Source organism: Kazachstania africana, chromosome 4 (genome assembly GCF_000304475.1).
Source record: "Kazachstania africana CBS 2517 chromosome 4, complete genome".
Classification (NCBI taxonomy): domain Eukaryota; kingdom Fungi; phylum Ascomycota; class Saccharomycetes; order Saccharomycetales; family Saccharomycetaceae; genus Kazachstania; species Kazachstania africana.
This window is the reverse complement of record NC_018943.1, coordinates 744,317-759,682: the sequence shown is the minus strand read 5'-3', so window position 1 is coordinate 759,682 and position 15,366 is coordinate 744,317. Positions and strand designations below refer to the sequence as shown.

General features: G+C 35.5%; 5 protein-coding genes across 5 annotated transcripts; 1 reads left to right on the top strand and 4 right to left on the bottom strand.

Moving 5' to 3' along the window:
- Positions 1-206: 206 nt before the first annotated feature.
- On the top strand, positions 207-6,824 carry POL2 (DNA polymerase epsilon catalytic subunit; the record flags this gene model as incomplete). The annotated part of the gene is made up of 1 exon (XM_003957123.1): positions 207-6,824. One exon carries the CDS (start codon positions 207-209, stop codon positions 6,822-6,824), a length of 6,618 nt encoding a protein of 2,205 aa, XP_003957172.1.
- A 197-nt stretch (positions 6,825-7,021) lies between these two features.
- Positions 7,022-7,519, bottom strand: LTO1 (ribosome biosynthesis protein LTO1; the record flags this gene model as incomplete). Its single annotated transcript, XM_003957122.1, has 1 exon — positions 7,022-7,519. The coding sequence occupies one exon, from the start codon at positions 7,517-7,519 to the stop codon at positions 7,022-7,024; it is 498 nt and encodes a 165-aa protein (XP_003957171.1).
- Positions 7,520-7,965: 446 nt separating this feature from the next.
- ATX1 (copper metallochaperone ATX1) lies at positions 7,966-8,190 on the bottom strand (the record flags this gene model as incomplete). Its single annotated transcript, XM_003957121.1, has 1 exon — positions 7,966-8,190. One exon carries the CDS (start codon positions 8,188-8,190, stop codon positions 7,966-7,968), a length of 225 nt encoding a protein of 74 aa, XP_003957170.1.
- A 240-nt stretch (positions 8,191-8,430) lies between these two features.
- On the bottom strand, positions 8,431-10,731 carry DSL1 (Dsl1p; the record flags this gene model as incomplete). Its single annotated transcript, XM_003957120.1, has 1 exon — positions 8,431-10,731. One exon carries the CDS (start codon positions 10,729-10,731, stop codon positions 8,431-8,433), a length of 2,301 nt encoding a protein of 766 aa, XP_003957169.1.
- Positions 10,732-11,515: 784 nt separating this feature from the next.
- SIP3 (Sip3p) lies at positions 11,516-15,328 on the bottom strand (the record flags this gene model as incomplete). Its single annotated transcript, XM_003957119.1, has 1 exon — positions 11,516-15,328. One exon carries the CDS (start codon positions 15,326-15,328, stop codon positions 11,516-11,518), a length of 3,813 nt encoding a protein of 1,270 aa, XP_003957168.1.
- Positions 15,329-15,366: the final 38 nt, after the last annotated feature.

Below are 15,366 nucleotides of genomic sequence, written 5' to 3'. Positions count from 1 at the left end.
GCTTGATCATATTGCTGATGAATCTGCTAGCTGGAGGCAGCCCCGACACCTTACCTCTTTTGGGTATATTAATGGTCATTGTTCACGAACTCGAGCGTGATATTGCAAAAAAATGCAACTAAACGCGTAAAGTTCATTTATATAACGTGTAATATCAATTACATTAAGGTATCAAACTCATCCAATATAGTGTCCGTTACTCTACTATGTCAGGCAGAAATAAGGGCTCAGCTACGGCAAGATTTGTCAGAAACACTAGACCCAATTCCTCAGGGTTTAACGCCAACAACAGTTATGCCCTTACTGCTCAGCAGCTGATGCAAGCTGCGAAAGTGGATGATCTAGATTCCATTATGGGGTTCGAAAGGTATACTCCTCCTCAATTTAATGGTAAGGTGGATGTAGATAACATAAGTCAAGTTCCAGGACGTGTGGGCTGGTTAATCAATATCCATCCTACCATGATTTCTAATGAATCAACCGCCAATAGTGGTAGCAATAAAGGTGTCGCTGGTATAGACTGTTATTTCTTAGATGAAGAAGGTGGTAGTTTCAAATCGTCAATTGTTTTTGATCCCTATTTCTTCATAGCAGTTAATGATGATTCGATGGTAAATGAAGTGGAAGAATTTTTAAAAAAATATCTAGAATCTTGTCTTAAATCCATTGATATCATTCAAAAAGATGATTTAGCCCTAGATAACCATCTTCTGGGTCTCAAAAGAACTCTAATTAAACTGAGCTTCATCAACTCAAATCATTTATTTGAAGCAAGAAAATTACTGCGACCTATATTACTGGATAATCAAAACAATAATACACAGAGAAATGTTTACAAAAAGGCTCAAGCAAATGTGCGTAAAGATGCTAAACAATGTATTGAAGACATAAGAGAATACGATGTCCCTTATCATGTCCGTGTCTCAATCGATAAAAATATTCGTGTTGGTAAGTGGTATAAAGTATCATCTGCTGGTTTCCTAGAATGCACTGAAAAGGTAGCATTTGCCGATCCAGTGGTCCTTGCATTCGATATCGAAACTACAAAGCCCCCACTGAAATTTCCTGACGCTGCTGTGGATCAAATTATGATGATTTCGTACATGATTGATGGTGAAGGTTACTTAATTACCAACAGAGAAATTATTTCAGAAGATATTGAAGATTTCGAATATACGCCAAAACCCGAATATCATGGTCAATTTTCAATATTTAATGAAGCAGACGAATTAGCATTATTACAAAGATTTTTTGAACATATAAGAGACGTACGACCAACAGTTATAGCTACATTCAATGGTGATTTCTTCGATTGGCCATTCGTTGAAACCAGAGCTAAGATCCATGGTCTTGATATGTTCGATGAAATTGGGTTTGCACCAGACTCAGAGGGTGAATATAAGTCATCATATTGTTCGCATATGGATTGTTACAGATGGGTTAAGCGTGATTCATACTTACCTCAGGGTTCCCAAGGTTTAAAAGCTGTCACACAAGCCAAATTGGGTTATAATCCAATCGAATTGGATCCAGAATTAATGACACCCTATGCCTATGAAAAACCACAACATCTATCAGAATATTCTGTCTCTGATGCTGTTGCAACCTATTATCTATATATGAAGTACGTTCATCCCTTCATTTTCTCTCTTTGTACTATTATTCCATTGAATCCAGACGAAGTTCTCAGAAAAGGTACAGGTACCTTGTGTGAAATGCTTTTAATGGTTCAAGCATATGACCATGGTATTCTACTACCAAATAAGCACACTGACCCTCTTGAACGATTCTATGATGGCCACCTTCTGGAGACTGAAACTTATGTGGGTGGTCACGTCGAATCCCTAGAAGCTGGTGTGTTTAGAAGTGACATCAAAAATCATTTTTCTGTGGATCCTGCAACTATCGATGACTTGCTAGAGGACTTGCCACATGCTCTGAAATTTTGCATAGAAACAGAAAATAAATCTAGTGTTGATAAAGTGATGAACTTTGATGAAATCAAGGACAAGATCACTGAACAATTATTAGATTTGAAAAATAACGTCAAGAGATATGAATTGCCACTGATCTATCATGTTGATGTTGCATCCATGTACCCTAATATCATGGCAACAAACAGATTGCAACCAGATAGTATTAAGACAGAGAGAGATTGTGCGAGCTGCGATTTTAACAGACCAGGTAGTACATGTCAAAGAAAATTGAAGTGGGCCTGGCGTGGTGAATTTTTCCCTGCTAAAATGGATGAATACAATATGATTAAGAGAGCTTTACAAAATGAAACGTTCCCAAATAAGAACAAATATTCCAAAAAACCTTATTTAAGCTTTGATGAATTAAGCTATAGTGATCAAGTGCAACATATAAAAAAGCGCCTGACAGAATATTGTAAAAAGGTATATCATAGAGTTAAAGTGTCAGAAGTGGTAGAAAGAGAAGCTATTGTATGTCAAAGAGAAAATCCTTTCTATGTCAATACAGTCCGTTCATTTCGTGATAGAAGATACGAGTTCAAAGGTTTAGCCAAAACGTGGAAAGGTAAAGTATCTGCAATTGATTCTTCTGATAAGCATGCCAAAGACGAGGCAAAAAAAATGGTCGTTCTGTATGATTCGTTGCAACTAGCACATAAAGTTATTTTAAACTCTTTCTATGGCTATGTTATGAGAAAAGGTTCGAGGTGGTATTCTATGGAAATGGCAGGTATTACATGTTTAACGGGTGCTACAATTATTCAAATGGCAAGATCTGTTGTTGAAAAAATTGGTAGACCATTAGAATTGGATACTGATGGTATTTGGTGTATTTTACCAAAGTCTTTCCCAGAAAACTTTTTCTTCCAACTAGATAATGGGAAAAAATTATTTTTATCATATCCATGTTCCATGCTGAATTATAAAGTCCATCAAAAATTTACAAATCATCAATACCAAACATTGAGTGATCCATTGAAGCATAAATACGAAACGCACAGTGAAAATTCCATTTTTTTCGAAGTCGATGGTCCTTATAAAGCAATGATTCTACCCACCTCTAAAGAAGAGGGGAAAGGTATCAAGAAAAGATATGCCGTTTTTAATGAAGATGGTACCTTAGCTGAATTAAAAGGGTTCGAATTGAAGAGGCGTGGTGAACTGCAATTGATCAAGAATTTTCAGAGTGATATTTTCAAAGTCTTTTTGGAAGGTAATTCGTTAGAAAGTTGTTACACTGCAGTTGCTAATGTTGCAAATAGGTGGTTAGATGTTCTTGATACTCATGGTGCTATGTTAGAGGATGAGGATTTGATTGATTTGATTTGTGAGAACAGAAGTATGTCTAAAACCTTAAAAGAATATGAAGGACAGAAATCTACATCTATCACAACTGCAAAAAGATTAGGTGAATTTTTAGGAGAAGATATGGTGAAGGATAAAGGTTTACAATGTAAGTATATTATTAGCAATAGACCAGTTGGTGCTCCTGTTACAGAAAGGGCAATCCCCGTTGCCATTTTCTCAACTGATATCTCGGTAAAGAGAGGCTTTTTAAGACGTTGGCTTTCAGACCCGAATTTGGATGACTTTGATATCAGAGGTATCATTGATTGGGCCTACTATAGAGAAAGATTGGCGTCAACAATTCAAAAGATTATCACCATACCAGCTGCATTACAAAACGTTCCTAATCCAGTTCCAAGGATTGAACATCCTGATTGGCTAAGAAAGAAGATTCTAATAAGGGAAGACAAATTCAAGCAAACTTCTCTAAACAAATTCTTCAGCAAAACCTCTAAGGCTCCAAAATCTGGAAAGGTCAAAGACATTGAAGACTTATTCAAGGAAGATGACGAAATGAAAAAACTTAAGATTGCTCGAACAACGATTAAAGCAAAGCAAAATAAAAAAAGAAAATCTATGAAGGAGATAGAAGAGCAGCATTTGGCTCTACCGTCCAATGTACCTTCCATTGATGGAGATTATGCTGAGTGGCTCAATTATCAAAAGATTAAATGGAAAATTCAACAAAGAGACAGACAACGTAGAACGCAACTATTTGGTAACTCTGAAAATTCTAATGAGAGGACGGCACTAGGTTCTATGATTAGAAAACAGGCCGAATCATATGCTGATGCTAACTGGGAAATTATTCAATACAAACAATCAAGCGATCCTGGTGTACTTGATGTTTATATGTACATTCATGGTAAGATTCAACTTCTTAAATTCAAAGTCCCAAAGACAGTATATATCAAATTCAAAACTGACGCTGTTCCTCTGGGGAAAATAAAACATTCTCAAATTGAGAAAGTGAATGTGACTTTGCCTAATAATCCTAAATTAAAAGACTCATCTTCTCATAATATTTTCAGGCTGACACTGCCAGAGGCTTCATACATGGAAGAAATTGAGAATAACATGAGTATCTTAAATGATGACAATGTGCTGGGTATATTTGAGGGAAAGGTTCCTGCAAATGAAAGGGCTATTATAGAACTGGGTTCAACGGTGGCCTTCTCTTCTAACGCCATGGGGTCCTTGGGGAAAGGTTTACAGTCTGGTTTTGACATTAAAAGTTTATCCTCGGTGAACAACGACAGATATTTGAGCAAGTACAATGGTGACGTTTCTTACTTGATACATCTTTCTACTAATATTGGCTATGAATTTTTTGCAGTCTATAAATCATGGGAAGATTCAGTGAACATTTTAGTCCTGAAGCCATCAATAGAAGCACAGGAGATAAGTGAGCAATTGATAAGACAAACTTTTGAACAATTTTACGAGAAGAACAATAAAATTACCAACAAGAATACTAGATGGGTTGAGTTGAAAGAAACGACACAATTTCATTTTACGTACTTCACAGTTTTGAATAAGTTGAACAAGAGCTTGGCCTCAGAAATTTCTGGCATGAAAGAGGAAAAGGGTCAGCAATTCATCTTATTTTTACAATCACCATATACCAAAAACATATTGAAGAGTATAAAGCATTTCAAAACGCTTCCAGTAATCGAATGGACGATGAACGAGTTGCAACTTCCTCAACTAAACTGGCAGACCGGCTTGGTTTCTAAGCTTGTAAAGCACCTATTTTCGAGTGGATATGGAATCTCTCATATGATCAACATCGCAAAGTACAGTAATATTCCTATTGGGAATTTGCAATTGAATAACATGGGCTATGTCATAGATATCTTATATGCCAGAAGACTAAAGCATGAAAGTGTTGTATTATGGTGGAATGAAGATAGCCCTCTACCAGATCATGCAGGTGTTGAAAAGGATTTCGACCCCAATGCCGACTGGATTATTAATGGTTCTAATTTCTCAGAGATAAATACGCCAGACATATATGATAATGTAGTACTCGACATTAGTGTTGGCAATTTGACCGTTAATACTATTTTAGGCTCAACTTTGATTAATGAAGCAGAGGGCAGTGATTTGGCCAATGGCGGTTATGACACTTTTCAAGGCGCAGGTAGCAGTACAGAATTTGTACAAGATGCATTTAGCGAACAAGGGCTTTCTGTATTGAAAAATATGTTAAAGGACTGGTGGGACGAAGCCTTATCTGAAAACTTAACCGCAGATTTATTAGTGAACTCTTTCATTAACTGGGTACAAAGTCCTGATTCTGGTCTATTTGATGGCTCATTAAGGTACCATGTACAAAATTTGACCAAAAAGTCAATGTTACAGCTAATGAATGAATTTGATACTTTAGGATCATTCGTTCTTTATGCTGATAGAAATAGGCTTTTGGTGAAAACGAACAAGTTTTCTCCAGGAAGCTGCTACGCTTACAGTCAATACACTATTAGGGCTATCAAGGCCAATCCCATATTCAGGTATATTGATTTGAAGATAAATAGATATTGGGATGTTTTGATTTGGATGGATAAGTGGAATTACAGTGGTTTAGCATGCACTGAAATACAAGACAAGGTTGATCAAGATTTTGACGCATATTCTGAATGGCAAATCAAGAAAGCCTTACCTACTATATTCCAATCAGAGTTTGATGATTGGATGTCAATTATTCTAGACAGTATGATAAAGACAAAAGAAAAATACATGGCATCCCACCTTGGCACACAAAGAGCTACACAAATACTTCCAGCTTCCACGGCGGGAAAGGCCAACAGTGAGGAAATCTCTTCGATATCTGGTTTCACAGAAAATTTTGGCACTTCTTTGATGAAAAGAATGAAGAAATTATTTCGCAACCAACAGGAATTCATATTAGACCCAGAGTTTTCCTCTGATTATGCATTTCCTGAGCTACCGGGTTCCTATTTGGAAATGAAAAACCCTCTTCTTGAACTAGTGAAATGCTTATGTCAAGTGATGCTTCTATCCCAGAAAACGTTATTGGAAGCAAGAGAATTAAGAAAGGAACTATTAAAGATATTCGAAATCAGAGAGTTTGCCAAAATATCGGAATTTAAAGATCCTAGTTTGAGCATGCCTATTAACGGATTCATATGTGAATATTGTTCGTATGTTTCCGATATTGATCTTTGTAAGGACAGTCCGGAGAAGATATTCAGTTGTCCTCATTGTCCGAAAGCATTTAACAAGTTAATTCTACAAGAACATCTTATCAAAAAGATAGTGTCACAATTCGAAGCGTATTATACGCAAGATTTGAAGTGTACCAAGTGTAAAAAGATTAAGGAAGACTATATGAGTGCGCACTGCAACTGCTCAGGTAGCTGGGAAGGGGTTATTTCAGATAGGAATTTCTTACAAGATATTCAAACGTATAAGCAGGTGGCTCGTTATTATGATTTTGACATGCTGAATAGTTGTATATCTGAATTATGTAAGGTATGATTTTCTACATAAAGCATAAACATTATAATGCATATTCCAATTGTGGAAGAATTAGATAATTTGAATAGAATACATCAATAGTTCGAACATTACGCTAGACGCTAAAAATATAGTAAGACAGGGAGACGAAAGGCTCTGGAAAACTATCGTCACTTGGAGTATTTTTGTGGGGCTCCAGTTAGTATATATAGCAGCGATTACCAGTCTTGTGCTTGATCTTGGGCGGTCTTGGCATCTGTAGTCTCTTCGTCTTCGACGAAACCTTTGATTTCACCGCCAATAACCCTCGATAAATCCTCGATATCGTCGAACGTCAAAGGCTTTTTCTTTGCCTGCTTCATCTGCCTCTGGAACAACAACAGAATGGTTCTGAACTTATTTTTTAGTTTCACTATTGTCTTTTCTAAATTTTCAACTTCTTCTTCGTCGTTGCTCATGTCAATTCCTTCTATAAGTTCACGAATGGTAGCAATATTCTTAGTTAGATTTGTACTAGCCATATTCAATGACTCCAAAAAGTCACATAATCCAAGCATGTGGCCCAGCAGAACAAATCTCTGAAACCCTACTTGGAGTCCAAATTGCTTACCCTCGAGAAAATTATTCTCCAGATTCTGCTCTTGACCCTCCTTGAAGCCCTCCTGGTAATATTGCTCTTCTAGGTTCAGGAGTTCATCAAAGTCCATCGCTGACATCTTGGTAGGTGTATAATATTTGTCGCTCTTCGATTATGAATTCTTTACCTTATATTAATCATCATCGCTGCATTAGCTAAGCATATTTTTTGAAGGCATCGCAAGAACTTTCCAACCTAAGGATGTGATAATTTGGTGGTTTTCGTCAACTAGAAGAATAAGAAACTATTGACAAGCTTAGTTAGTCAATGCACCCGATGATACATAAGATTAGAGTGTTATGAAGATTTTGTTCATGGGTAGTGTTACGGTAGCTTCCCTTTGGTTATGCATTCATATTCGATTGGCAACAGTAATATAACTTTACACTAAGCAGGCGGGCCGTATAGGCGTAATTTACGTTTGCTTTGTTGAAACTGATAATCCAATATTTACTATATATGTGTTGAATTATATAAAGCCTTATATAATATTTCAGATGATTCCTCATTTGAACGGTCACATTATTATTCGCTTGTTTTCAATCCTCCAGATAGAACCTCTTTTCCAGTCCTTTCTATTCTATCTAGGATAAATTCATATGGTAATGTAGTGAACACTTCAACATATTGATTCTCAAGCGAAATATCAATGTCAGTCACTTCAGGTCCTAATTTGCTCAAGGATCTATGAATAGCGTCGGAGCAGCCTGAACAAGTCATGACAACATTAAAGTGGTAACAATAAATCATCCCTACTTTCTTTGAAGCTTGAGTTAATAAGAAATGGGCAGTTACTATATATATATGCATTTTCGGAATATAATTCTTTAGAGTTATGAAGATTTGATGCCCCTCCATAAAATTGCATTTTTCATTATTCTCGACGGAGGACATCCCTGAAGCCACATGCAATTGTGTCAGTATATCAAAGTGTAACTACTTGAAATGCTAAGATGTAATAAGGATATGTACCTGTATATACACTAAAAATCACTGATCTTCCAAAGCAACCTCTCGGATCTCATAAATATCATCGATTGCATTTTTTCTGATGGGCGTGTCAGCAAAGAGTAGTCGTAACCACTGGATGATTTCTTGCGTTGAAAATAGATAAAAATCACCATTGTAAAACAACTCCATTATCTCTTTCAAGTGTAATGGAAGAAATTTACCAATGAAGATAAATTTATCGCGGAGTTCCTTATACTTCGGTATATTATGAAGGTGTGGTACATCTGTGTTGCTGGCGACTAAAGAGACTAGTTCACTTATGTTTTCAGAGTTTTTCTCTGAGATTATGTCCCATTGTTGGATAACCCTTACGATACAGTCGTTGTATAGGAAATTGAAGAATTTTATGATTTCATTCATGGATTCCTCACCCCCAATCCTCGTTAGCGGCTCTATGATTTCATGTTGAATAAATGGTAACAGATGTTCAATTACTGATTCCCAAGATGGGTTTCTCTCGTTTGTCATCAACTCCTTTAATTGCATTGAAATTAAATTGTAAGCTGTTTTTTCCCTAACAAAAATGTTGTTCTCAAGAAATCTTGTTGCTAGCTCTTCAAGTCTGAGTAAGTTGCTATTTTCGGAGCAAATTTGTCTCGTATCGATATAGAGTTGATACCAATTGTCTTTATTGAAGTGGGCGGTTGCAATCGCAAAAAAAGAAGTTTGTAAGAGATTCAATTTGTATTCAAAATATTGAGCATCACTTTTATTAAATCCAATCTTCTCACAATCACCTAAAAAGTTTTGAAGACTTTTCTTGAAGAGAGTGGGAAGTTTAGTTATTTCCACGGAAAGTGTTTCGGCATTTATACTTAATTCAGCTTTCGTTTTCTTTGGACTAGATAAGTTTTCCCCAATATCCCACTCATCATCCCAACCATCATCTACATCTGGTCCAATACTTGCAACGTCTGCCTTAGAAGTGTGATCGTGATTATTTGTTTCCTGATTGACAGTATCGTCTTCGTCTATATTGAGATCGATGTGATCATCCCAAGCATCATCTTCATCAATTTCTACTCCTTTTTCAGAACTCACATCAAGTTCGGGATCCCAACCCCAATCATCTTCAGCATGATCTTCACCTGTGGATTTTGAAGGTTCTTCATTCTTCTTTCCTCTGGGTAAGATGGTCTGGTTATTCTCGTATTTTGCTGCGGTAGCAAAAGGAACCTTGGCATTGACAGTAAAATTTTCTTTATTCTTGAAGGATTCTCGTAACATTTTTATTTCAGCGTCAAATGTTTTGTCAATCAAAAGATTAATATAAACCTTTTCATCATTTAATAAATGATCAATATCTGACCCATTGTATTTCCAATTAGATTTGATTTCGTTGGAAAGCTTTATTAAAGAAGAGTTGATAGACCTGACCAGGTCTATCAAAGGGTTCTTTCTGTCTCTTAAAAGTTGAGAGGCGTTCGACTTGGCAGTTTTGAAAAGTTCTGTTGATAAAAGGCTGCCAACTTCTGATACTATGACATATAAGTTATTCGGCAAAAAGGTTTCAGTCAAAAAGTTTACTATTGCTTGTGACTTCTCGATTATTTTTTCTAAATAATCGTTGGATTCTCCTTTTTGGAACGACAAGATGTTATCTTGAGTAGAATATGTTACATTAACGCTGTCATCATAAATTAGATTTTTGATACTACCGATAATATTATTAAATTCTATGAAATTCCTATTAATATCATTTAGTTTTGATCTAACATTTTCTTTATAGTCACCCAATTCCATAGTTGCCAAAAACCAAAATTCTGAACTACTGGTATCTTTTGTGAAAAATGAAGACTTAGCGAAAGACATAAACTCGGTATAATCAAATTGAACGTCATCGTCTCCAATCTTTATCTTGGGATTGAACTTAATTGTATTGGAAGTGATATTCCAAAATTTAGTGGTGATAACTTCATGTATCGAATCTATCAATTTTGAATGAAGTGAGTCAATGTACAACGCAGTCGATCTTTGGAAACGATACGTTTGTTTGATAAACACGCTGTTATTTTCAGTCAATTTGGATCTTAATGATTTTAGTGAGTAGTAACAATTTTCGAATTCAAGCAATTCAAAATTCACATTGACTTCCTTGAGCAGACTAGATATTGTTTTCAATTTGGTCAAATCACGTAGCTCTTCACTCAATTTAGATTCTTCTTCCAAGATCTTATTCATTTCAAGCGAAGGATCATCAATAGTGTTCTTATTCTTTAAAATCAAATTCTGTTCAACTAGACTAATAAGTGTCTCTCTATCAGGAAGAACCGGCTCCATTGTTAGAGTTCAACAATAATCTAACCTTCCACAGAATATAACTGACTAGTTCTATACCCAATAATATACCAGAGAACTACTCGTTCTCTTTTAGCAAAGTGAGAGTTAACACTAGTTGAATCATTCAGGCTTCTTATTAATGAGTTACTGTACTGAAAATAGTCACTAAAAACGATGTGGTCAAACAATATACGTAAAGTTTACTATGTATATAAAGAAATAGAGATGATCTTCTCAGTGATGATAACCAAGATTGTGATTTTACATTTACTGCAAGAAATGATGTGGTTCAATGTTTGATTGATCAGAAACTATTTGATGAATGTTGGATAGGAAAGTTTATCGATCATAAATTATCTGAGTGAGCTGAGATAGGTTGTCATCATAAACAAACATTGAAAAATTACAAGGCTGCAATAGAATGAATCCTCGGAGAAGTAGACTTACTAAACAAAGGGTTTTTCTGTTGCAATGCATGAAAAATGTAAGCCAACGCGGAAAGACGATGGTATGATTCCTCCCACTTGTTGACGGTACAGTTTTCTATATATTTGTATAACATATATATTTTATAGCAGTTCCATTGAAAGAAAATCAAAGTTTTTGTCTCGCCTTTATATATGGAGAATTTTTTAATCAAAAAAAAAAATGAGTGTATATATTACCCGGGTGTACGATGTTTAATGCAAGAGTACTTAGGGCTTGATGTCTAACGTTAAATGGAAGTTTGTTGATTGATGTGGCGTTTTATTATGAAGTTCTATACTTATACATGTATTTCTCGCTAGAATAACAGAGATTGTAATCTATCTAATTCGTCAACACAGCTTGTACAGTATTCTTGTAACTGGGTATCATTTTTGTAAATATCACTGAACTCGTTTTCTGCTCTCACACACTTTCCCGCCTCCATGAGCAGAAACTTTCTGTACGTACCTTGAACAAGTTCCCTCTCCATGTTCTGTAAGATCTTCAACTCTACAAGTAATTCATTTCTTCTGACTGCCAATTCGTTTCTGGTTTCTCTGAAACGAGCATCCTTCGACGATTCATCTTCATTAAACTTTTTAAATGCCAAATTTGACTCTTCTAAAGCAAGATCGTTCGTTAAAATATCTAGATCATCCATTGTTATCGAGCGACTCTTGCCCATATCTCTATTCTCTGTAGCATAGCTTCTGAAAGTGTTCTCAGCCCTTTTTACAGACCAATATGAAACGGTAGACCGTCCTGTCAGAAATATATTAAGTAATATGGAGAAAAGGAGGGAGAGTAACAGCAGGCGGTTTATTTCTCGAGCTCTCTTAGCTGTAATTATTAATATCCCAAATATAAATCTGGATACTACAAGTAGGATATTTGCAACACGGTAAATAAACAATTTGATAACTATCTTTAATAATATCCTGGCAGTATAATTGACCTTGTTCGTACCTTCTTTCAGAATTTCCTTAAGTTCTTCATCTTTGGTTTTACTAGATTCGTCGTCCTTTTCCTCTGAACCTGGCTTAACTCCAATTAATCCACAAAGTTTGATTGCCTTAATTAACTTCCCATGGGACCCAATTTTCTCTAAGTAGTATCTAATTACTTCTTTCATCAACGTAAATTCAATTTTGGTGAAATATAAAGCCCAACTCAATTCTGTTCTTTCACACAAGCTTAAATCCTTGATCACTTTATCGTTGTTTTGATCAAAAAATTCCAATTTATAAAGGACGTATAACATTGATGAGTCAGTGGACATCCGTAGTTTAGTTGCGACATGATCCTCGGGATTATATGTTTCAGTAATAATATACTTCATACTTGCCCTTAAAGGATGACAAAAAGGTAACTTGATGAAAAATGGTTCCTGGTCAATTTCATAATATTTATTGTCAATAACTTTTGTAATTTGTTGTTTGATTGAGATTGTATGACCAGGGCGATCATAGACTTTGAATTGATCTCTGAAAATATTTTGTGTTGTATCCAGTTGGAAATTAACTGAACGTGTCAATACAACCTGTTCTAAATCTTCTCCTTTAGTCCAGTATGTATTAGATTTATTCGTGGATGTCGGACTTGCTAAAAATAAGCATCTTGGGAATGCTTCAGACTGATCACCAAAGAGAATATGTACCAACCCTTTACTTGAAATATCGTAGTTATGATGATATGTCACATTATATTCCTTTTGCAATTCCTTTTTCCTAGATAATAGTTTATCTGCAGTATTACTCATCTTCCAAAATGTGGTACTATTAAGTAAAGTGCTGATATCATTGTTTTTCCCATCAGTTCCGATGTCTTCCAAGTTTTTCCCTAAACTCATATCATCTTGTGCACCACTTGAATTGTTTTCTTTATCGGTAGCCTGAATACCATGTACTGCAATTTCCTTGTCTTTGTGAAGGGAGATATTTTGCTCCTTGAGAATAATGTCAGCTTCTCTTCTTTCGTTTAATTCACTATCAATATCACGAAAACTACCTAATATTTCTTCCAGGCTTTTAGATGCCTTAGATGCCTTATTTTCAATAAGAATCCTTAGCTTTGACAAAACTGCTCTCCGGTCAGCAAATAAGACTGCGACCGTCAACTTCACATCATTGATATCGTAGATTATTAGTCGATTTGTTGAACCTTTATCTAATTCAACTGATGATATGTCTAATAAATTAACACCATATAAACAAATAAATCCCATATTATTCATATAACAGTATAAATTCTCCATAGTGGCATAACATGTGGTTGAGAACCTTTGAGTACTATTAGGGAACCAGAAGGAGTTAAATTTAAATAGCGCAACTTCTTCATGGTGTTTCACTAGTTTCTGGTCAGGGGTGAAAAATAAATTCTTAAATTGTAAGTCAGTAATCCTCAGTTCCTTTGGGAAAAAGCTAGGATACTTCACTGATTTTGCTGAAGATATTTTTTTACTTCCTGCCATCAGAGCATGTGATTGGCCTTTGAATAGGGAGTAATCACTCCAATTAGTGACACCCCACACGTTAGCTAGAATTGCATTTGGATACCAACTACCTTTCGTAAAATAATTTGATAATATAGCTAGCTGCGTCATTTTTGTCGATATTGGTGTTGTATCCAAGCGAAACTCATATATTTTGTCTTCATCAACAGAAAGAATCTCATATTCAGAGAATGAGCATTTCAGGTCGTCTAATAAAGATTTGGTTTCGTGATCAAAAGTAGTGATCAATTGATCAACTTTAGTTGTTGTGCTTGAGGCAAACTCAATAAATTTGGGAGAGAATCTTTTAAAAGAGAGTTCGTGCTCTAAAAGTTTTTTGTCTAAATTCCGGACGTATTTTTTGGACAACACAAAGGTGCTCAACCATGCTTTTAGTTCTTTCAAACTATCAGCTTGTAAAATCACTGAAAAATAGTTTTTATTAGAGTTATGAACATCATGATCACCTGTGAAAATTTTGACTTCAAAACAAAATCGTCTATCTTCTTCTGGGTTATACCTAACATCTGTTAAACACACACCGAATTTGTCAGTTTCTTCAACAAAAATTTTGGAAGGTGATAGGGCAAACATACCGAAAATACCATTCTCAATAAAACACCATCTACGGACCCAGATTGTTCTTTCAGGTTTTCCTACAGATGTCTTCATATGCAGCCATCCACACTTACTTGGTCTTATGGTCAAATCATTTTGGCTGCTATCTATTAAAAACGTCGTATTGACGCTCTTGGCATCGTAATCACTCAAATCATCTGAAGGAGTTAAATTTTGTATGGTAAAATCATACACCTGTTTTTTTGCATTAATCATTTCCTTTTCAAGTGTTTTAGCGCCTTTCATGGCATTTTCTATCCAACTTAGATAGTCATTAAAGTATGTTTCAATTCCAGGACATAAATCAATGGACTTTGCGGATTCTTTGAATGTGAAGACGTTATGCGCCCTTAACACCGCCATTGAATCCACTAAATACTTGTCGAGACTCAACTTAAAAGCATCTATGCATTCTACAAGATCTAATGATGCTTGTAAATAACTTTTCCTTATTTCGAATAATTGAATGGCATCATTTTGAATAGACTTAGGATCAATTGATGTATTTGATTTTTTGGCACTTTTGAAAGAACCCAGCAAAGTATCATACTTATTTTGATAGTATTCAAATGACTTTCTTTTGTTTTTGTATGGTTCAATAGCGTCGGTCATTAATTCGAGTAGAGCATCAGATTGGAAATTGTTTTCATCTATCATTATTTTCAATAATTTGTTCGAGAAGAGCCTGTATTCTTCGTTAAAATTATCTATCAGTATTGGAGTGGTCGCTTGATTGCTTACGATGCCATTACTTAGCATTATAGGAGATGGAAATAGTTGAGACATCATAATCTCTTTAGTTCTTTGAAAATCCTCGAAAGAGGCCTTATATTTGTGTTCATAGAAGTCTACTGTCTTTTGTAATCTATCCTGGAATATCTCAATTCTTGTGTGGAAGAAATTGACGCTAGCTCTAAAAGAAGGTGAATCGATCGAGGCTTCCTTAAAGGACACGGAAATCAGCTTCAGTTGCCTCTTAAAACGGTCATTTTTATCGGTTGTGAGTAGACTGGTTGCCATTGTCCTATACTTGACCGTATTATAAGGTCCAAGGGCTT